This window comes from Talpa europaea (assembly GCF_964194135.1).
Source record: "Talpa europaea genome assembly, chromosome: 5".
Lineage (NCBI taxonomy): Eukaryota > Metazoa > Chordata > Mammalia > Eulipotyphla > Talpidae > Talpa > Talpa europaea.
Window position 1 is genome coordinate 78,870,708 of NC_140071.1, and position 24,635 is coordinate 78,895,342.

The 24,635-nt window shown below is 37.9% G+C and overlaps 1 protein-coding gene across 1 annotated transcript in view; it reads right to left on the minus strand.

Annotated features, from left to right (window-relative positions):
- The window catches only part of RAP1GDS1 (Rap1 GTPase-GDP dissociation stimulator 1), a gene marked incomplete at both ends in the record, with an annotated part of 251,575 nt that overhangs the window by 171,360 nt on the left and 55,580 nt on the right, over positions 1 to 24,635 (minus strand). Inside the window, one exon of the mRNA XM_084232955.1 lies at positions 14,210 to 14,335. Within this exon, the coding sequence (XP_084089081.1) occupies positions 14,210 to 14,335 (126 nt within the window). The remainder of the gene's footprint in view (positions 1 to 14,209; positions 14,336 to 24,635) is intronic.

Sequence of the window (24,635 nt, forward strand, 5' to 3'; positions counted from 1 at the left end):
AGAACATCTTTCCAGAATGCAAACACAAAAAGATGAAGATATGTCTCCCTACCAGACACAAAGTTCAGAACTGCTACAATAATGACTCTCAAAGAGATAGAAGAAAACCCAGAAAGGCAATTCAAAGAAATACAACAGAAAGCAAGTTGAATGACAGAAGTTCACAATTCTTAGAATTCAGTAAGAAAGCTTAAGAACTCTATCGAAATGCCAGAAGCAGAACAGATCAAATGGGGTATCAAAACAGTAATCACAAAGATAATAAAGCACTAAGGACCCAGGAGGAAGAGAGAGAAGCCCCCCCCCCAAAAAAAGGCAATTTGAAAACTACCTGACAACATTAAGAAAGTCAAAATAACAATAATAATGGTTATCCCAGAAGGGAAGGGGAAGCAGGGAAGCACAACTATTAAAGGAAAAAAGTAGATGAAAATGCCCCACACCTGGGAAGGGAATTAATTATACCAGTCCATGAAGCTAAAAGAACACCTGGTAACATCAGTGCAACAGGCCTATACAAAGACACAAAATTAAAAAGAGTTCAAGTAAAAGAAGTAACATTGAAGATATGCTGGGGCTGGGTGGGGTGGGGGAGGTAGGTTACTTATAAAGGTACTACCATCAAGCTTACATCAGAATACTCAGCAGAAAATTACAGGCAAGAAGACTATTGGATAATGTATACAAAATACTCAAAAACTCTGAGTGAAAAATGTTATATCCTTCAAGATTAATTTTCAAAGAAATAAAGAAACAAAGAAATAAAGACCTCTCCAGAAAAAACGGAAGCTTAATAAAACTGCAACTCTACACCCCACATACAAAAACTGTTCAAAGGAGCACTCTTATCAATAGAAAAGTGAAGAAAATCCACAAAAAAATAAGTAAATAATTAAAACCAGAAAACCAAAAATAACATGGCAGTAGCAAATAGCCACGTGGCAACAATCATGGTAAATGTAAATGGACTGAGCTCTCCAATCAAAAGGTGCACAGTAGGTGGCTGCAACAAGCAAAACAACAACAACAACCACCACAAACTTTTCAGATGTCTCAAGAATAAACTGAATTCCAAATAATCTCAGACTCAGAGTAAATGGTTGAAAAACAACCCTCCAAGCCTATGGGATTCACTAAAAAGCAAGATAACCACACTTCTATCAGATAAAATGAATTTCCAGGTGTAGGGTAAGGTAAAAAATTATCAGGCTTTTCTGCCCTCCCGCCATTAGGATTAATGATCGATCTGCAGTCCTGAATTTATGCCTCATGGCAGGCACCTGGAATAGCATGTGGGCCTATGTAATGGGATTCACTTGGGCAGAGACTGCACTTACAAGGGCAGTGTCAAGAGATACCAGCGGAAGAGCAAAAGGAACAGCCGAATAGAACCACCAGAGTAGCAAGGTCATAACTGAACGCTGGAGATCCCAAAAAATAGTTAAGACTTGCTGGGGGTTGGGAGCCTGGCAGGCCTCCCAGCCCCCCGGTTCCTGTGACTCTCCTTTACCCCATCTGCTAGAATCATAGAGAACCAGCTCTGTCCCTTCCTGCCACTACAGCAGGAAAAAAGGTAACAAGATAAATTATATAATGACTAAGGATAATAAGAAAACCATAACACCTATATAAATATGCACCAAAAGAGCAGCAAATTACATGACAGCTATTAACAAACCTAAAAACAGACAATGGCTGCAATACAATAGTGGTAGGGGAATTCAATACCCATTTACATCAATAGATTAATTAGACAGAAAATAAAAAAGGAAAAATGTAATCCTAAATGAGGAATTAGACCAGATGTGTCTACTAGATATGTACAGGACACCAGACTCCCAAAAAGTTAAATACACATTCTTGTAAAGTGCATATGGAGCATATACACCATGCCACATGTTGGGTCACAAAACACAAAGTATCAAAAAACTCATACAAACTGAAATCATATCAAGTATCATCTCTCATCACAATGGTATCAAACTACAACTTTGAAAGAAAGTAGGAAAAACCTCTATTATGTAAAAACTAGCCACACACTACTCAAAGACTACTGGATCAATGAGAACATTACAGAATAAATTTTTAAAATATCTGGAGATGGACAAAATGAAGATACAACCTACAAGAACCTATGGAACACAGCAAAAACTATAATTAGGGGCAAGTATACACTACCACAGGCAGGCCTATATCCAGAGACAAGAAAGATCTCAAATAAATAAGCTAATATTATACCTTGAATAATTAAAAATAAGGACAAATGAACCAAAAGCCAGCAAAAGGTATGAAGGAAAATACATTTAATTGAACTAAAAAAGGAAGTCCAAATGATTACCAAAACCATGAAGTTGATTATTTGGAAAAAATAGCCAAACTTCTAGCTAGAGTAAGAAAAAAAGGCAGGGAGAAAATTCTAATTAATATTGTAAGAAAATAAAAGGCGAGATGTTATAACATACATCTCAGAATGCAGAGGACCACAAGAGACTACAAATGAATATATTTATGGCAACAATTCTTGGAAAGATAAAACTGTCCAAGACTGAATAAGGAATAAATAGAAAACCTGAAAACACTAATTAAAAGCAAGGAAATTGAGGGCCTCCTGGTGGCGCAAGGGGTTAAGATGCAACCTATAAAGCTACTGCAGCCACTGCTGCACAAGTTCAATCCCGGGTCAGGGAGGTGACACACCCAGTGCAGCAGACCTCTCCTGACTCGCGCACTGCTCCCCTCAGCAGTGTGTATCAATCAATCTGCCTGTTCTGCATCCTAATCTGTCTCTGGTGATTCTTCTCACCCCCCCCCCCGACACCTCTGGCCTGTACCTCAGTTCTTGTGTGCATGAATAAATCTTAAAAAAAAAAAAAAGCAGGACCTCCCCGGTGGCCCAGCGGTTGAGCACTGGGTTGGGAAGCTGCCTGCAGCCTCTGCAGTGCCAGTTCGATCCCCAGCCACCGGGCGAGGGTCCCACATGGCGCGCAGACCTCTCCTGCCACCCACTGCTCCCCTCAGCAGTGTACTTCGCCACTCTGCCTGTTCTGCTCTCTGCTCTGGCTCTGGTAAATTCTCTCACCCTCCCACGCCTCTGACTGTACCCAGTGCTTGTATAAATAAATAAATAAATCTTTAAAAAAAAAAAAGGCAAGGAAATTGAAATAGTAACCAAAAGTGTGCCAAAAAAATAAAAGTCCTGGGACCTCCCTGGTGGCGCAGGGGGTTGAGTGCAGCAAGTTGTCTGCAGCACGGGTTTGATCCCAGTGGGCTGGGGAAATACCCACATGGGTATGTGCTCGCTGCTCCCCTCAGCAGTGTATTTCAGTCAGTCTGCCTGTTCTGTTCCCCACTCTGTCTATGGTGAACCCTCTCATTCTCCCACACATCTGTCTTGTACGCCAGTTCTTGTATGCATGAATAAATCTTTTTTTAAAAAAAAGTCCAGGACAAGATGGTTTCACTAATGAGTTCTCCCAAATGTTCAAGTTATAACTATCCTTCTCAAACTCTTCTCAAAAATTGAGGAAAATGAACCACTCCCAAATACATTTTATGAGTTTAATATTACTCTGATGCCAAAACCAGAAAAGGACAACACAGAAAAAGAAATTCATGTAAAAATCTTCAACAAAATCTTACTAATTGAATTCATCATATATCATGACCCAGTGGAATTTATTCCAGCTATATAAGTATGCTTCAGCAAATGCACTCAATCAAACAAAAGCAAAAGTAAACAAATGGAACTATATCAAACTAAAAAGTGCCTTTACAGTGAATGAAACTGTTATTACAACAAAAAGATATTCTACTGAATGGGGGAAAATATTTGCACATCATACATCTGATAGAGGTCTAACACCCATGATACAGAAAAACACATACAACTCAACAAAAAGAAATGAAGGAACCCCATCAAAAGAATGGACAGAAGTAATAAATAAAAACACTTCACCAAAGATGACATAAAGAATGGCCAATAGGCATATGAAAAAATATTTGTGCCTTATTATCAGGGAAATGCAACTCAAAACCCCAATACCAGAACACTTTCATGAGAAAGGCCCATATTAAAAACAAACAAACAAATGTTGAGGAGGACATGGAGAAAAGGAACCTTCAAAACTGCCAGTGGGAATGTAGATTGGTCCAGTCCCTATGGAAAATTGTATGAAGATTCCTTAAAGTATTAAAAATAGATCTACAACTTAAGCTTGTAATTTTACTCCTAGGTATCTATGTGAACAATGCAAAATCACTTCTTAGAAGTAATATAAGCACTCCTATGTTTAATACAGTACTCTTCACAATAACCAAGTTATGTAAACAATCAAAGTGCCCAAAGCAAGAGACATAGATTAAGAACATGTGGTCTTTGGGCCTTCCCGGTGGTGCAGCAGTTGAGCGCTGGGCTCCGAGGCTGCCCGCAGCCTCTGCAGTGCCAGTTTGATCCCCAGTGCCAGTTTGATCCCCAGCCACAGGTGAGGGTTCCACATGGCACTCCCCTCAACAGTGCACTTTGTCAGTCTGCCTGTTCTGCTCCCCGCTCTGGCTCTGGTGAATTCTCTCACCCTCCCGCGCTTCTGACTGTGTCCGGTGCTTGTATGTATGTATGTATGTATGTATAAATAAGTAATTTTTTTTAAAGAACATGTGGTATAAATACGTGACAGAATACTACTTAGCTATAAAAAATGATGAACTCTTGCCAACAACAAGGAACAGATGACTTCAGGGGATCATGCTAAGTAAAATATATAAGTCAGAAGGAGAAAGGCAAACAGGGTAATATCATTCATGTGTGGGATATATGGAAACAAAACAATGAACGGATGAAACTAAACCAAAACAATCCCTCAAATATTTGCAGAAATAGGCTATTTAATAGAAATGGAGGGTGGTGGAAAGGATGGGCCCAATGTTCTATATAAAGGATTAAGAGTGTTTGGGTGATGGCTGTGTTATGGTGTATATAACCTGAGGAGGTGTGGACTTCTTCCTTTAAATCATATACTATTATAAGCCTATGTTGCCTCAATCTTAAAAAATAAAAAATACAAAAAGGAAAGTTACAGTTCTGAAAAGTATAATCGCTATCTGAAGGGTTAAGTATTTAACATCGCTTAAACCTGATAAACTACTATGCATGAATCAACCAAAATGATAATGAACAATCCAACCTCACTTCACAATTTCACTCTCTTTGCTCCAGTTAGTTTTTAGCATATCTGGCCTACTATAATTGCTTACTGGTATCTCTGTCTCACTTCTTTTCCATTTCAAACCAAACTAAAATTCTGTGAAACTGAAAATATCAGGGCCTCCCTGGTAGCATAAGGATTAAGTCTCAGCGCTATCACCACTGTGGCCTGAGTCTGATCCTTTCCTGTCTTGCCCCCTGCTCCCCTTAGCAGTGTATTTCAGTAGATCTGCCTGTTCTGCTCCTCCGGTGAATCCTTATCCACCCCGCACTCCACTTACCTATATCCCAGTTCTTCTATGGGTAAATAAATCATAAAAAAACCCTGAAAACAATAATTCATTTTATTTTCATTGGTTCTTTCCTGTCTACACATCTCAGTGTATAATAAATACTTCCTTACCCTACACACATTTAAAGCATACCAACACACACGTGAATGATGCAAAATCAGTATTCTAACCACAGTAGACTTTCACTACCATGTGCTTATAAAATAAATAAATACACACACACACACATATCTTCATGATTGTCCACATGCTCTAGAACCCCGATTGTGACTTTCTTCCCAAACCACTTGTTTCCTACCGTCACCTTGCTGATGATTTTTATTAATAGATAGGCTTGATTTCTTCTTTGGGAAGACAGAAGCCATGCTAGAAACACATGTTTGTGCTCTTTTACTTCCTTTTTTTGTACTTTCACCTATATTCTCTCACTTTTCTCTAAGGCAGAAATGTGCTTTGCCATTCTAATACTAATACTGTTTACTTATGTTCAAGGTTTTTTTCTTTTTTTTTCTTCTATAATCTTGCTCCTTCAATTACCGCCTCTAGGAAATTCACTCTGTCCTTTTCCATAGAGTCCACTCCAATAAATTTGATCCTGTTGCTACTACTGTATATTATTCTCATAATGCTAACCTTCCCTCAAACTAGCTCTTCTTTTTTCATTAAACTTCCAGTTTACAAACTCCCTTTATTTCCTCATTACTCATTAAGCCCTTGAAATTTGATTTCCACAAGATTCATCTTAAAGGTTTTTTTTTTTTTTTTAATGAATGTCTGTTAGTCAATCTGGCATTTTATTCTTGAAAGCACTTCACACCCAACTTTTGAAATCCCTAATAATACAGATAAATATTTCAGAGTTTCTTCACAAGTTGCTTCATTTCTTCTACATCTTAAAATGTGCTTGCTTTCCTCAGGAATTCCTATAAATATCTCTATTGTCATGAGTGAACCATCATATTTAAATATAAGGAACCCCAAGCTCTGCCACCTAAATATCAAAACAGCACTTCAACATGCCTTGAAATGTATCCAGCTGGCTGAGATCTAACAGATTTCTGTGATGGTGTTATCCCAAAATCAATTTTTGGACTCATGAACACCTTCTTTGATTATCTTCTTTGATTCCTCTCTCTCTCTCTCTCTCTCTCTCTCACATACACACACACACACACACCCTCTTTCATTCTGATTTCTCTTTCATTTGTTCTTCAAATTTGAAAAGCAGCAGTAGCTTTCTAATTTGTTATTCTTCATCTAGTTGACTGGAAAATAGTTTTTATGTTGGAATGTACATCAAAATCATTTAGAGAGCATATACAGAATATTCACGATAGGTTGAATTCAGGCCTCAGAAATTCTGATTTACTATTTATTTCTGATTTAATTGGTTTTACATTGTAGCCAAGGAAATGTATTTTTGAAAAAGTTCCTTAAGTGTTTAAGATGTGCACTTCTAGTCAAAAATGACTACCTATTATAACGTATATTTCTTTCTAGTTTTTTCTATGGCATTAACTTCAGCATTTAATTCATTTGCTTAAATACCTTCATAATGGCTTCTTACTATATAAGTCTCAGTTCAAAACAATTCTCTTCACAATAGTCTCTACCTCATAAAATGCTTTGCTGTACTCTGAAAATCTTTTAACCCTCTCTCCATTGGTCCAAATCATATGCAAAATTAAGTGCTTTCTTTTTCATAAACACAGGTGGATTAGCTCAAACACTTATAACGTAGAGTATTTATCAAAGTATCTTGTATTTCACTTATTGATGATGCTTCATTACCTTGAATATACCATAATATCCTTAAATACAGAAGACACACTTGGATAACAGAGGGATTATCAACAAAATAATTTCTCCCCTCACATATTTTCATTGCTTTACTAGAATACAGGCAAATTATAAACTACTTACAAGCTTATCCTAACTGACCAGAAGTCTCATCTGAACTATTAGCTTTTGGTCCAACAAGAAATTCCCAACTAGGAATGCTAATGTCTGACACAGATTATGTAAAAGGCAAAAGCTAGTGTTATTGCCTATTTATTACGTGTTCCAATCAAGATCCAAAATTATGAATTCTCTTTCCCTGAATCTAGTCAAATTTAAGGGATAAAAAAATTAAAGGCATTTCTACCTCCACTTTAACAGCATAAATCCAGTTTAAAAAAATTTAATTGAGGTAAGATTGCTTTACAACATTGTATATGATATTTTTTTAAAAGATTTATTTATTTATACAAGCACTGGGTACAATCAGAAGCACGGGTGAGAGAATTCACCAGAGCCAGAGCGGGGAACAGAACACGCAGACTGACGAAGTACACTGCTGAGGGGACCAGCGGGCGGCAGGAGAGGTCTGCACGCCATGTGGGACCCTCGCCCAGCGGCCAGGTATTGAACTGGTGCTGCAGAGGCTGCAGGCAGCTTCGCAACCAAGCGCTCAACCGATGCGCCACCAGGGAGGCCCTGCATATGATTTAGAGGTCACTGTTATTACACCACACTCACCATCACCCATAGGCCTCCACCACAGATTACTGTAATCCCTTTGTTATATCCCTTCCTTCTCCCATTCTGATATCCTCAGTTCAATTCCTCTCTTTGCCAAGTGAAGATAAAATGGGAAGAAGACAAAGTAGAAATCAGAAAGAATGCCTTCATTAGATATTGAATAAATATACTGGTATTCAATCTTGGGCTAGATTTCTCAATCTCCAGAAATGAGAGAAATAAATATTAACAGGGAAAAAAATGTGTTTAAGTCACCCATTCTATGGTATTCTATAGCCCAAACTAAGACAAATGATAACAGTATTTCCTTTGCATAGGAGTTCATAATTTATGTTGCACTTCTATGTGAAAGCCTTATTTAATCCATACAAGTTCAGTTTATGAATGAGGAAATTAAAATTCTTAAAATTATATAATAATAAAAAAGAAAGAGTAAATCACTACTTAGTAGCTAGTAGAACTGTGAACACTATCAATCTGAAATATTTGTCTTCCCGGGGAATCTTGAAATCATATTCATATATATTAACTTTATAATGATCTCCCCCTTTTGTATGCAATGCATTACTTGCTTAATTTCTAAAAATTAGTTCCAATTACTATTTATACCATCCATTTTTTTTTCCAAATCAAAAAACCACATATTTGGTATATACTCAGGAATTGTTCTCAAGTGTGCACCTCATTGTATTTTGTTTTCTACACCATATGATCAATTTTAGAATTTATGGCAATAATATAATATAAAAATAACTATTTCAAACTATTTGTTTAGGAGATCTTAACAATGGAGTATTATCATGATAATGAAAATATTAGTGATAAGTTACATTCTAAGTATAGCAGTTACCTACAGATTCTTAGACACACATACACACAGATACACGTACATAATTCATTCAAAAGATACAACAAATTGACGAAAATTGAAAGATAATGTTTTTATGTCACTTACTAGCTAATAATTCTATTTCACATTGAAATAGAGCACTGAAAAAAGAGTATATAGATCTAAAAATCCTTTAATAAAATAACTAATTGAATAACCTAATTCATGTCACTGAAACAAACATTTTATATGCCAAATACATAGTTCCCTATTGAATATAAGTACTGCAAATACATTTCAATTATGTAATTTTAAAGCGAATTGTATCAATATATACTTACCTAACCAAATTACACTGAAAAATATTATGGAATTATTGCTAATTATTTTTTAATGTATGCAGTCAGAATGATGAATTCCTTCACCTTTTACGTTCAAAAAGTGTAGTATAGTTATAATCACTAATATACAAATGTTAGCTTCACACACATATTTGGGCATCTTTTTCATTTACACTTAATGCCAATAAATAATTTTTTTTGAATTAGTGATTTTTTTAATTTTTAAATTTTATATATATACATTATAATCACATCATCTATTATTTTTGTACAATGTATGATTTCCCCATGAAATTGCTACCACCAATTCACCTGTGCACCATCACCATAGTCCCTTGTGCCCTTCACACCCCTGTCCTGATCCTTCTCCCTCCTCCTTCCCTGCAGAATGATTCTAGTCTATGATTGCCTATTGATTTTGATTTTTACTTTATTATAGTTATTTTTTTCCTGATCCCTTTGAAGTCAATAAATAATTTTGCTTTGCACTGGCTTTGGCAATCCTACTTACCCTCTCATTCTGAATATTTATTTACCAGTGATCAAGAACATAATTTTCTTTATCATATAAGATATATATCATATAAGCTTAAGGATGCACTTCTAATAGCATTAATTTTATTTCTGAAAAGAGGCATTGTCTGTTTTATTACAGCATATTAACTCACATTATATATATTTTGTGGAGTATAAAAAGGCACAAATATCTAATTTCATCTAATCACTTTTTCTATTGTCTAGTAAATAACATTTAACCAGTTTCTCAAAATTAATTATTTTTTAAAAAGATTTATTTATTTATTTATTATTTATTTATTTATTTATTTATGTAAGCACTGGGTACCATCAGAAGCACGGGAGGATGAGAGAATTCACCAGAGCCAGAGCGGGGAGCATAGCAGGCAGAAGGACCGAAGTACACGGCTGAGGAGAGCAGCGGGCGACAGGAGAGGTCTGTGCACCATGTGGGACCCTCCTCCAGTGGCCGGGGAGCAGCCGGGGATCGAACCAGCGCTGCAGAGGCTGCGGGCAGCTTCGCAACCCAGCGCTCAACTGCTGCGCCACCGGGGAGGCCCAAAATTAATTAATATTTTATCTCATACTAAGACAACTGAGAAAACTCAGTCTCCAGTCATTAATAGTTATCTTTAGGAATTGTAAATACAGAGTGGAAATTTAACATGAAGTTCTTCAAAATTATAAAGTATTTAACTATATTAGCAATTCAAAATGGGCACAATGATATAACAAAACTAATCATTGAAAATCAGGATGATAGTTTTACATAAGGAGAAAAAAAGAAGTCCCTTTATGTCTTCATATCAATTGAGAGGAATGTACAATTAAACAGGCCAAAGACATGCATTTCTAAAATTAACATTAAATTTTAACATTAAAAGTGTTTAAAATCACATTCCCTAATGTTCACTAATTTTTTTTCCAAACTTAAATACAACTGTAATCTCTCCTTTTATCTAAAAGATGTTAAGTTTTTCACAAGTAATTTTGGCAAAATTAAAAGTGTGAAAGAGTCTTAAAATTTGGCTTAAATCAGAAGTAAGATTGGATACTTTGAGAGAAATTCATAAATAAAATCCCTTGCAGGTTCTCTGAAAGAACAGATAAAAAAGCAGGATTTTAAAATGAAAAAATATTACCAGTCAGTGATTCTTTAACTCTACATGCAAGACAGAGACTGGGATTCAAAAGTTCATCAGCAACAAAGCATCACTGTCCCATTGAGTGTTTCTCAGTGATAGGATTACATAAAATGTATTCTTTCTGTTAGAAAAGATTTCCTAAAATGGGCACTGTCAAAGCTGGTAAAACTGAAATCTTGACCTACTTTTTTCAAAAATATTTCCATGAGTTTTACGATAAATGTAATTTATTTTACAATTGGAGGTCTTTTGAATAAATTATGTTAACTAAAAAATGTCAGGAATTAAGTTTTTTATTTTTTTTAATTTTTTTAAAATATTTTATTTTATTTTAATTTTTTTTAGATTTATTTATTTATTTACACAAGCACTGGGTACAGTCAGAAGCACGGGGGGGTGAGAGAATTCACCAGAGCCAGAGCGAGGAGCAGAGCAGGCCGAAGGACCAAAGTACATTGCTGAGGGGAGCAGGGGGTGGCAGGAGAGGTCTGCGTGCCATGTGGGACCTTCCTCCGGTGGCCGGGGAGCAGCCGGGGATCGAACTGGTGCTGCAGAGGCTGCGGGTAGCTTCGCAACACAGTGCTCAACCGCTGTGCCACCGGGGAGGCCCAGTCTGTTACTTTTTAAATTACAAAATTAAAATTTATGAAATAAACATATTTTCAAATTTTTCTCTCTAATAATGAATTTCTTACAATATATTATACATACACTGGCTTATTCTCATTTTTCTATCACATTCTAGAATCTAGCAAATTCCCATGGTGCCTTCTGCACACACTGGCTTCCAGTATCATTCTGAATAAACCCACACTAAAAATTATTCATTAGGAATACACTTATAAAATGTAAGTATAACAGGAAAATTTGATAAAATGAAAACACACAAATTTTAAAACATGTTAAAAAAAGATTCCCTGTATTTGCAAAGTTATCAAATACAGTGTTCTATTCTTTTTTAAAATGAAGCACAATATTGGCCTCCCTGTTGGTGCAGGCAGTTGAACGTCACACTGTGAAGCTGTCCACAGCCTCTGCAGCTCGGGTTAGATCCCAGACTGCTGGCGAGGGTCCCACATGATGCAGCAGACTTCTCCTATCTTGCCTGCTGCTCATCTCAGCAGTGTATTTCATCAGTCTGCCTGTTCTGTTTCCCACTCTGTCTCTGGTGAATCCTCTCACCCTCCTGCACATCTGGCCTATACCCTGGTTCTTGTATAACAATAAATAAATCTTTAAAAATAAAAAATAAAATAAAATAAAATAAAATGAAGCACTATAATCTTGAGAGGTAAGAAGTTAATTAAATAGAAACTATTTAATATTTTTTTAAAAAACAAATTCTAATTTCTGGGGTTCTTCCAAACACCCAGTTTCCAAAAAATATAATGGGAAATGCATCTCAAGTAAATTCACAAATCAACCAACAGCAATACCTTTACAGACTTTTATATCATTCCTGTATTTCAAAAATAGATGCTGTACTATTCCTACAATTATCTGGAAAAAAATGCTAGGAAGTTCACCATGAGCACATTTTCATCACATGATTCAACGCAACGAATTACTTCTTATATTTATTCATTTCTAATGTTACTAACTTTATTTGGCTGACAAGATTCAAAAGTATAAAGGAATAAGATTCAAAAGTATAAAGAAATAGCCTATATTCACAATGCTTAATTTTCCACTTATCTGTAATTGCTATTGAACAAAGAATCTATCTTTATAAATAAAAAAAAAACAAAATTACACAAATAGCCTATAGTATAGCTCCACAGACTTTACACTGTTCACCTCAGAAAAGAGCAATAGGATATAGTAAACACATGGTAACTTCCATTTCACAAAAATGATAATCTTACTAACTAGACATAAATACACAGGAAATAAAATTACTCTGTGCCCATAAATATAACAATATGAGACAACAATTCACTATGTGACTTCAGTTTGCCAATATAAAATAAAATTCCAGGACAAAAGCGGTCAAAACAGACATTTCCTATGTTCAAACATTACAAAGGTAAAACAAACTGACCAAGTATTAAAGAATATTCCTAGGTAATTGTAAGTTCTAAACACAGAACTTAATAAACACCGACTTTAAAAATTTAAAAATTATCAATGCTCTCCAAGTACACATCATCATCATCAATTTTCAACTATAACTCTACTCAGGAGAGGTCTTTCTCTTTTTATATTGCTAAGCTTAATCATATAAAATAGACATTAAATTATTCATTTGTGAAAGCTAATATTATAAGCTATATATAAACATAAACCATTAGAATTTTTTAAATAAAGCTGATAAAAATAATTGGAATGAAGGAACCTATAGATAACTTTAAAATCAGTATTAGAGATTGGAAATTGTACATTAGAGTTATGTTAAGAATCCATGTTCTCATACAAGTAAGGAAAGGAGAATAGCTGAGGTTTGTCTTACTATGAAAGCTGTAGTATCTTATATACTTCTTTCATCATAAATGAATGTTTATAATGTGATTTTCCATCTAATTTATATCCACAAAATACTTTTTGAAGCACTGGCTGTTATAAAAAAGACCAAATCTTCTCTGATTATAACTCACTTAAAAACTCAGTGAGAAAACTAAATAATGAAAGTTATCCAAGCTATGCAAACTGAACTAAATTCCCAGGATAGTTTATAGGTAAATGTTAAAATGTGATTTTGGCTCAGAAAATAAAAACCTAAGGAAAATGAGGATAACCCTTTTTAATGAATACACACAACACTATTCTGTTTTTTGTTTATATATAAGTAGAAAAGGGAGGTAGAAAATGTAAAATTTCTATAATATGCCTATACCATGTTCTTGCTTATTCTTTGTTCAGAACAGTGAATTACTAAAAGTGGTAAGGATGACAATGACAAAATGACAAATAGGAATGGAATCAATGCAGATGCAACAGGCCAATTTAGCTTTAGAGAGTAAAATTATCTTATTGAATGGATTTATAGAATTGCAAGAAATTTAAAATTTATTTGGACCTATCTAAAACTTCAAAACATTGTGTTCCTAAGCATTCTCATTCACAATACCAAAACCTAAATTGAAAACATACAATTTTCTAAAATTTAAAGCCACAAATTTTTAGAAAGTGACTTTCCTCTGAAAAAGTCACTTGAAGTAGCAGAGGAAAACATAATTAATTTCATATAATTTCTTAGTGAAAAATGCTGTGGCACAAATTTGTGTTGGTTATGCTATAGAAGCAGAGTTGAATCACACTGTCTTAGTCATGAAAAGATAGTGCTAACAATAAAAGTGAAATTAGTCTGAAAAAAACATATTTCTTAAATTTTATAAGTGTATAATTGATATTTCAATACTTACGGCTATCATAACATATGTTTCCTAGAGCCCTGCCCGTTTGCAGAAGCACTTCCTGGTCTTTGCTGTTTAACAGTTGCACTAGTGGTGAAATCAATCCAGCATCCACACATGGAATTCGCATAAATTCTGAAAGAGACATTTAATTAAAAATCCAAAGGGTCACAATTTACAAAAAGACCTCCTTTACAAAAAACAACTACTATTAAAATAACTTAGGTGGTTTACTATTTGAAGAGTGAATTTCTTTTTCAAAAGCACCATTAAAACCCACCAAACACTTTATGAAATAAGTATACAAAAATGAGTGGGGTCAAATTTTTCTTTGCTGACAAAAACTACCATAAACCAAACAATATTTTATTAATTTTACTATACTTAATTTATTACTATCTTCTTATAATCACTCAATGTGTTGAGAAGCAATATTGGATGACAGAAATATTGCCAATAATCTTACTATGATGACTTATAAATGAAGCCATCAAATTGCCCAATTGTTGACTACATGTTCTCTAGGAAGACAAATTAATTTTTTACAGTTTTAAGTGACTCATTAAAAGTAACAGGTAAATAATAGTTTGGCAAGAAGGAAGGGGAGTGAAGATGCTAGACACACTTCTTTCAGATACTTACAACTAAACTGCAGTAAAACAAAGCCAAAAATTCCTGAGGGGAAAATGGGCAACCATAGCACACACTTGGAACAAAGACCCTAGAAGGAAAAGGGAATGAAAAACTTTTACTGAAATTTATTTGTTGTGATAATGGGGAAGTACAATCCACAAGAGAGAGGATTGACTACTAAGGCAAATCCCCCTATAGCTATTGATTCAGGCACATGTCAAAATTGGAAACAACTAATACCCAGCACTGCACTGGGTAAGGAGACACATGAGATGGCACCCAGGATGGAGGGTGTACTATTGGAGAGCTGCAGAGTTGGGGATGCAGATCAAGGATTATAGGTTTGAGGCATAGGTTCTCAACACAGAACAGCTATAACCTATATCACAAGAGAGAAGCAGGACAGAGCACATTGGTCTCCTCATAGAAGAAACTATTACTCAGAGTCCAAGCTGAGATATTCAAAATGCATGCCATTCCCCACTCCAAGGCTAAAATCAAACAAAGAAAGGATTGACAAATAAGAGCACAAACACTTGTCAGTATCAGAGTGAACATCAAGCTCTGTACAAAGGAAAAAAAAAAAAAAGAGAACTGCTGGCCTGTGACCCCATGTCAACTACAATCTGTATCCAGTGCTGGCTTCATCAACTGTTTAAAAATAGTTTAGAGGGCCTCCCCGGTGGCGCAGTGATTGAGCGCTGGGTTGCAAAGCTGCCCACAGCCTCTGCAGCGCTGGGTTCGATCCCTGGTTGCTCCCCGGCCACCGGAGGAGGGTCCCGCAGGGCGCACAGACCCCTCCTGCCGCCCTCTGCTCCCCTCAGCAGTGTACTTCGGTCCTTCTGCCTGCTATGCTCCCCGCTCTGGCTCTGGTGAATTCTCTCACCCTCCCGCACTTCTGACTTCTGACTGTACCCAGTGCTTGAATGTATCAATAAATAAATAAATCTTTAAAAAAAAATAGTTTTGAGTGCAAGTGGACAGAAGACTCTAAGAAGACACTTAAAATTGAGGAGCTGGCCCAGTAAAGGGAATCACTATAGCTCCCCATCACACAATTGTGGCACCCACAGCAAAGTAGGAAGTTCAATTCCTGAGTTTATTGGACATGCTCTTTTGGTACCCTACTGGCTAGGTCTTCTTTTATACCTATTACTGTGATGGTAATAGGTAAAAAAGAATTATTCAGTCCTCTGAATACTTCAAAGGGTCCAAAAGGCAATAGTTTGAAAGTCTAGTCCTGTTACAAAGAGGCATTTTAAATGAGCAGATAAAAGAACAACCCAGAAATGCCAGAACAAAAACAACCTGAGAGGACAAACTCAACAGAAATGCAGAACATTGTAAAACAACAGTTCAAGGTAACAGTCCTACTAACATTTATGAAACTTTAAAAAACAATGGAGCATATAGAACAATAACAGAGGCCAGGCCAAAGAAAGGTCACCCATTTGCAGCAGAAGCAAAGGGCCCTGTTAAGACCACTGGACAAGAGGGGCGGAGCAACATGGCGGCGAGGAGACGCTGCGAGTAAGATCTCCCATTAAAAAAAGTTAATAGGGAGGAAAATCGGCAGGTCCCAGTGAGAACTGGGACAGGGAAGATAAACGGACGACTCCAGCAAACTACCTGAAGAAGAAAGTTGCCATAAAAGAGGACCAGAAGGGAGGAAAGCGCAGAACCCTGCTCCCCTCCCCCACCCACAGAGGCGGCACTCACCGACCAGCAGAGAGGAGGGAAAAAACAAACTAAAACGACCAACAAGAACAAACTACGCAGCAAGCGGGACTGTAAGTGGAAAGGAACTATTGCAGCTACCACACCCCGTGAACGGGAGCTGTGGAGAACCCTGCAGGACTCGCCTAGGTGGTGAGTGAACGGCTCCGGGCGCCATTAGAGAAGAACAAAGAGACTCTGGAGACGCTCACACAGCCCCGGGCCAGCCGGTAAGCTTGCGCGGAAAAGCGGCATGCTTTGCACGCTTAAAAAGCAAAGGCAGATCAGGATCGCGGCTACCCAGGTACCTGCACCTGCGACCTAGGCTTGCAGGGAGACGCGCGGAGGCCCTCACTGGGGTGAAAGTCCCTCACTGAGTAAGCAGGAACCAGAAGCCCAGGCACGGGAGCAGGGTGCAAAAGTGGCCATTCCCGCGCCACTGAACTGGGCTACAGCCCGGGTCCTGGGCCTGAGGGCTTTGGAACTGAGTCCGGGCCACGAAATTCGGGGCGTGGGTTCTCCACGAAGATGGGGCACAAGGCAGAAACAGCACCCCAAAGCCGTTGAGGTTTACCATACCATTCCCGCCCTGTTCCCTGACCACGGGGTGGGGGGAGGCGAAAAACAGCCCCCCCAAGGCCAATAGGAGAGATCTCTGGCACCACCTAGCGACCAGGAAAAAAAAGTCACTACACCCCATAGAACAGGGAAATTTCTTAAGACTGCTTGAAAAGGGCAGAAGGTTCCCGGAGGAGACAGTGGCCAGATGGGAAGTTAGCCCATGCCAGGCCCCTTCCGACCAGCAGTCTGAGCCCACAGAGGGAACAGGCACCCACGGCCGGGGCAGACCGAGCACGCAGAAGAGTGTGCCTGAGACCGGAAGCACAGAGACTGAGTCCTGCGTCGCCATTTTAAAACAGGGACATTACTTCAGTAAAGACTGCGGGAAACCAGCAGAAAGCTCCCTCAGAAGCCAGAGATGGCTCCTGGAGGAGCCAGAGGGGAGCGGAGAAGTTCACCCAAGATGCCGGCCAGTCCGAGCAACACAGTGTCCCAATGCATAAGACAAATTAGAAAACAGACAGTAGGGAGTAGAAGAACCACACGCAACCTAATAACTTCTCAGGAAAAAAGCACACCACAAAAAGAAAACCACCCTCCAGATTACAACGACAGTAACTTGGAAGAACTTCTGAGACTTCCAGAAAGAGAATTTAAAATTGCTGTGATTAAAAAACTGACATGAGTCATAAAGGAAAACAATGCTATGAGAAAAATAATCAATGATCAGAAGAATGAAATTGAGTCCATAAAGAGGGAAGCAAAAGAAACGCAGGAGATCAAAGAATTAATGGAGGAAATAAAGAACTCTGGGCAAAGCAATGAAAGCAGAATAGATGAAATGGAAGAACGAATAAGTACTCTTGAAGACACAGAAATAAAAAGAACCAAAACAGAAAAGGAAAGAGAAGTACGAAGGAAAAAGAACGAAGAAAGACTTCGGTAACTATCAGACTCCATGAGGAAAGGAAATATAAGAGTTATAGGAATTCCAGAAGGAGAGGAGAGAGATGTAGGAACAGAGAAAATATTCCAGGAGATAATTGAAGAGAACTTCCCAAATGTGAAGAAGGAGCTGAAAATTGATATACAAGAAGCAAGAAGAACACCAAACTTCCACGACGAAAGGAAAAATACAGCAAGACACATAATAGTAAAGTTCCCAAGAATCCAGGACAAGGAAAAAATAATGAAGCTGGCAAGAGGGAAGAAACAGATAATATTCAAAGGAAAACCAATCATGCTGACATCGGATTTCTGTGAGGAAACACTACGGGCAAGGAGAGAGTGGAGGGACATAGTCAACAGACTCCAAGAAAACAAATGCAGAACAAGAATAATCTATCCAGCAAAGCTCTCCTTCCTCTATGAAGAAAGAATAAGGACCTTCCCAGATAAACAGAAACTCTGGAATTTCATTACGACTAAACCCCCACTCCAAAAAATACTACAAGGAGTCCTAAAGCCAGAACCTCAGAGGGATGAATAACAACGAAAGAAGGCCAAAAAAAAAAAAAAAAGTTATTAAAAGAATAAATAAATAAAATCAAAGGAAAGACAAACACAATGGCAAATACAGATGCTAACACATCAATATTAACTCTAAATGTAAATGGATTAAACTCTTCAATAAAAAGACACAGAGTTGCAGCCTGGATTAAGAAACAAAACCCAACCTTTTGCTGTCTCCAGGAAACACATTTAGCTACAAAAGATAAAAATAGGATCAAAGTTAAAGGATGGAAAACAATCCTACAAGCAAATGGACCAAAAAAGAAAGCAGGAACAGCTATACTTATATCAGATAAAACAGACTTCAAACTCAAAAAAATAAAAAGAGACGCCAATGGTCACTACATTATGATCAAGGGGACAATACTTCAAGAAGAAATAACACTCATTAACATATACTCACCAAATGAAGGAGCACCAAAATATATCAGACAACTGTTGTCCTCTCTGAAAACAGACATTAGAGAAAACACATATGCAGTGGGAGACTTCAACACACCACTATCAACAATGGATAGATCAACAAGACAAAAAATAAGTAAAGAAACTAAAGCTCTAAATAAGGACCTAGAGCATTTGGGCTTAACAGACATCTATAGAACACTAAACCCCAAAAAAACGGAGTACACATTTTTCTCAAGCGCACACGGATCATTCTCCAGGATCGATCACATACTGGGGCACAAGACAAACATCAACAGATACACCAAGATTGAAATCATACCAACCATCTTTTCTGACCATGAAGGCATCAAACTAGAAATAAATCATAAAAAGAAGGCAAGGAACTATCCTACCTCATGGAGATTAAAAACCACACTATTGGAAGACCACTGGACTAATGAGGAGATCAAAGAAGAAATTAAAAAATTCTTTGAATTGAATGACAAGGAGGACACCAATATCCTAAATGTATGGGATGCAGCAAAAGCAGTAATAAGAGGAAAATATATAGCAATAGAAGCGCACATCAAAAAACAAGAAAGAACTCAAAGAAACAACCTAATCTCGAAGCTCAAAGAACTAGAAAAGGAACAACAAAAAAACCCCAAAACCAGTAGAAGAAAAGAAATAATAAAAACCAAAGCAGAAATAAATGAAATTGAAACTAAAAATACAATCCAAAAGATCAATGAAACCAAGAGCTGGTTCTTTGAAAAAAATCAATAAAATAGACAAACCTCTAGCCAGGCTCACAAAGGAAAAAAGGGAGAAAGCACAAAAAAACAGGACCATAAATGAAAGAGGAGAAATCACAACAGACAAAGCAGAAATCAAAAGAATAATCAGTAACTACTAAGAACAGGTATATGGAAACAAGTTCAACAATCTAGAGGAGATGGACAAATTCCTACAACTCTACAATCACCCAAAGCTAGATAAAGAAGAAATAGAACACCTAAACAGACCAATTACAAGCAGCAAAACTGAAATGGTAATCAAAAACCTCCCCAAAAACAAAAGCCCAAGACCTGATGGATTTACAAATGAATTCTACCAAACATTCAGAGACGAATTAGTGCCTATCCTTCACAAACTCTTCCAAAAAATTGAGAAGGAAGGGACAATACCAAACACGTTTTATGAAGCCAACATTACACTAATACCAAAACCGAACAAGGACAACACAAAAAAGGAAAACTACAGGCCAATCTCCTTAATGAACACTGATGCAAAAATCCTCAATAAAATTTTAGCTATCAGAATCCAACAATGTATCCATAAGATAATTCACCAGGACAAGTAGGATTCATTCCAGGGACACAAGGATGGTTTAACATCCGAAAATCAATCAACGTTATCCAACACATCAACAAAAAGAAATATAAAAACCATATGATAATATCAATAGAGGCTGAGAAAGCTTTCGACAAAGTGCAACACCCATTCATAATAAAAGCCCTTGAAATTCTTGGGATACAAGGAACATACCTCAACATCATAAAGGCCATCTATGACAAGCCAACAGCCAGTATCATTCTCAATTGTGAAAAGCTGAAAGCAATTCCATTAAGATCTGGAACAAGAAAAGGATGTCCACTCTCACCACTGCTTTTCAATATAATACTGGAAGTCCTAGCCAGGGCAATAAGACAAGAGAAAGACATCCAAGGAATCCAAATAGGAAAAGAAGAAGTCAAACTATCACTATTTGCAGACGATATGATATTATACATAGAGAACCCCAAAAACTCCACAGAAAAGCTAATTCAACTCATCAATCAGTTCAGTAAAGTGGCAGGATACAAAATCAACACGCAAAAGTCAGTAGCCTTCCTATACACAAACAATACATCTGAAGAAGAAGAAATCAAAAAAACCATCCCTTTTGTTATTGAAACAAAAAAAATCAAATATTTGGGAATAAATCTAACAAAAGAGGTAAAGGACCTATACAAAGAAAACTATAAAACACTGTTAAAAGAAATAGAAGAAGACACAAAGAAATGGAAAGACATCCCCTGCTCATGGATTGGAAGAATAAACATTATTAAAATGGCCATCCTTCCAAAAGCAATATACAGATTCAATGCTATTCCAATCAAAATTTCAATGTCATTCTTCCAAGAAATAGAACAATTATTGATGAAATTCATATGGAATCACAAAAACCCCCGAATAGCCAAAGCTCTCCTGAAAAAAAAAGAAGGGAATGGAGGCATCACACTCCCAGACTTCAAACTATACTACAAAGCCATAATCATCAAAACTGCATGGTATTGGAACAAGAACAGACATACAGACCAATGGAATCAAATAGAAAATCCAGAAATAAACCCACAGATTTATGGTCAATTAATCTTTGACAAAGGAGCAAAGAATATGCATTGGAGCAAAGAAAGTTTGTTCAATAAATGGTGCTGGGAAAACTGGGTCGCTACATGCAAAAGAATGAAGCTTGACCACTACCTCACACCATACACAAAAATCAACTCAAAATGGATTAAAGAACTAGACATAACACCTGAAACCATAAAATATATAGAAGGAAATATAGGCAAAACACTACGTGATTTGCACATCAAAGACATCTTTACAGACACATCACCCAAAGCAGTGATAGTGAAGGCAAAGATAAACAGCTGGGACTACATCAAATTAAAGAGCTTCTGCACAGCAAAAGAGACAATAACAAAAACAAAGAGAAACCCCACCAACTGGGAGAACATTTTTGCACCCAACACTAATGATAAAGGACTGATCACAAAAATCTGCAAAGAGCTGATGAGACTCAACAACAACAAAGAAAATAATCCAGTCAAAAAATGGGCAGAAGAGCTAAAAAGAAACTTCTCTGAAGAGGAAATGCAAATGGCCAACAGGCATATGAAAAAATGTTCAACATCACTTGTCATCAGGGAAATGCAAATCAAAACTACCATGAGATACCATCTTACACCAGTGAGAATGGCACATATTAAAAAAAAGCTAGCAACAACAAATGTTGGCGAGGGTGTGGAGAAAAAGGAACTCTTCTGCACTGTTGGTGGGAGTGCAAACTGGTCCAACCACTGTGGAAAGCTGTGTGGAGATTTCTGGACCTACTAAACATAGACCTTCGATATGATCCAGCAATTCCACTCCTAGGTATTTACCCAAAGGACACAGAAACATCAATTCCAAAGAACACCTGCACCCCTATGTTTATAGCAGCACTGTTTACAATAGCTAAGCTTTGGAAACAATCCAAATGCCCAAAAATAGATGACTGTATCAAGAAGATGTGGTACATATACACCATGGAATATTACTCAGCATTCAAAAAAGATAAACACATGCAATTTGCAGCAACATGGATGGCGCTGGAAGGGACCATGCTCAGCGAAATAAGCCAAAAAGAAAAAGAAAAATACCAGATGGTCTCACTCATAGCAGGAATCTAGAAAACTTAAATAAGGGACCAGGAAAATGAATAACTATAAGAAAGTGAAAATCAAAATCAACAAAAAACTATGAACCAGAGACACTTTTAGGGGGGCAGGGGCGGGAGGGGAGGGATTGGGGTCAGAATGGGGGTGCTGCAATTGTATGGGGAATATAACAATAAAATTTATAAAAAAAAAAAAAAGAGAAATATATGACCGTGCATTTTATATAAATCTGTCAATGCTGTCAATGCAGCTCCCAATGTTGAATCAGCAAGTTTTCTATTTGAGGTTTAGTTTATCTGCAGTATGTCTTGTACAGCTATGTCATACTTGTCCAAACTCCAGTATTATAGAACAGGCTTACATGTTCTTGTCTTAAAATAGAAATACAAGTTTCCTCAAATAGTAAAGGTTGAAGAAACCACCCACCAATATATGACAGAATCTTGAGTTGATAAGAATTTAAAAACTAAATTTGGTCTTCACTTTAAACTTGTTGAAATGAATGTGAAAAATTCAGTATGGAAATCTGAAGCTTGGGAACTCTTTTTTTTTTAAGATTTATTTTTATTTATGCATACAAGAGCTGGGGTACAGGCCAGAGGTGTGGAGAATGAGAAGATCCACAAGAGACAGAGTGGGGAACAGAACAGGCGGACTGACTGAAAAACACTGCTGAGGGGAGCAGCAGGAAAAAAAAAAAGATTTTATGGATTGCACATATCTGCTATTGCTCCCATTTATTCACAGGACTAACACACTGTAAAGGCAGAACTGGACGTGGTGCAGGTTTTCTGATCCCATGCAGACTGGGTAAAGGAGGAGTCAGAGTCCTCAGTGGTTTTTGCAGGTTTTATATTGGGGTTCACCAGGCATGTGGCAGGCAGGGGTGCTGGCTGGGGGGCTGGCAGGCTGGCAGGCTGGCAGGCCTCCCAGCCCCCAGCAAGTCTTCACTCTATCTGGGCTCTCTAGCGTTCGTTCTGCTGCTTCTCAGCTTCTCTTTCGGCTTCTACTGCTGCTGCTGGCGTCCTCGTGACACCGCCCTTAAAAGCAGTCTTAGCTCAGCTGAATCCCATCTACCTATGCCCACACCCTATTCCAGGTGCCCGCCATCAGGCATGCATTCAGGACAAGGATCCATTATCTATCCTGATGGCGGAAGGGCAGAAAAGCCTGACATTTTCTTTACCCTACAGTCCACCCCCTCAGCGTTTTCTGCCATATAGTCTATACATATATATACAATTTTCTAAGCAAACAAACAATGCAGCCATGGCCCACAAAAGCAAATACATCAAATATAACAAAATACAATATAACAAAATACAACAGAACACAAATAAGTCCAGGCAGGGCACCAACCTAGTGCAAAAGACAATTATTGGTACCAGCAGATGAGCCACCAAATCTGCTGCCAACAGCACTGCTCATACGAGGGAGGGGAATCACTCACGGCATCTACTATAACACGCCAGGAGCCGTCAGGCTTCCTGGCCTTCTCTGGCTGTAGTCTCGGCTACAAGCCACACACAGCATCCACCCCCAGGATGCACTAGCTCTGGGATTGGCAATTTGATTCTGTTGGGGGTAATCGCCAACCCTCAAGGTTTCTGTCTGCAGTCGCTCCAACACTCGGCTTTCATGACCACCCATGCGACTCGCAGACCCCTGCATTCAGGCCAACCCACTGCACAAGCACATGGGTTGGGGATCTAAACTCCATTCGGCTTGGGCTCCACCCGAAGCCACGTTCCCCACCCGTCCCCCAAGGACAGGTTCCTCAGCTCCTCACCCTCACTCAAGAATGAGCAGGGCATCACCCACAGGTGATTTTACAAGACTCACAGGGCTTCAGCATACCCAGGCTGCTTAACAGCCGCTTAGGGCTTCTCAACTTAGCATCAGTACCAGCTTTTGCCTTCTTAGTTGGCTTTTCTCCTCCACCTGGCTGCTGAGCATGCACAGGCTGCTTTTGGCCATCTAGGCCCAATGGCCACCCGTAGATTCCCATCTCCTGGGGTTTACAAACAAAACTATTACACCCCCAGGGTCCCAAAACATATCAACCTGCAAGGTCCTCCGCCTTCTGGAGGGATTGTCAGTCCATCAGTCCATCAGTTGAAGTCCATTGGCCTCTCCCTGCT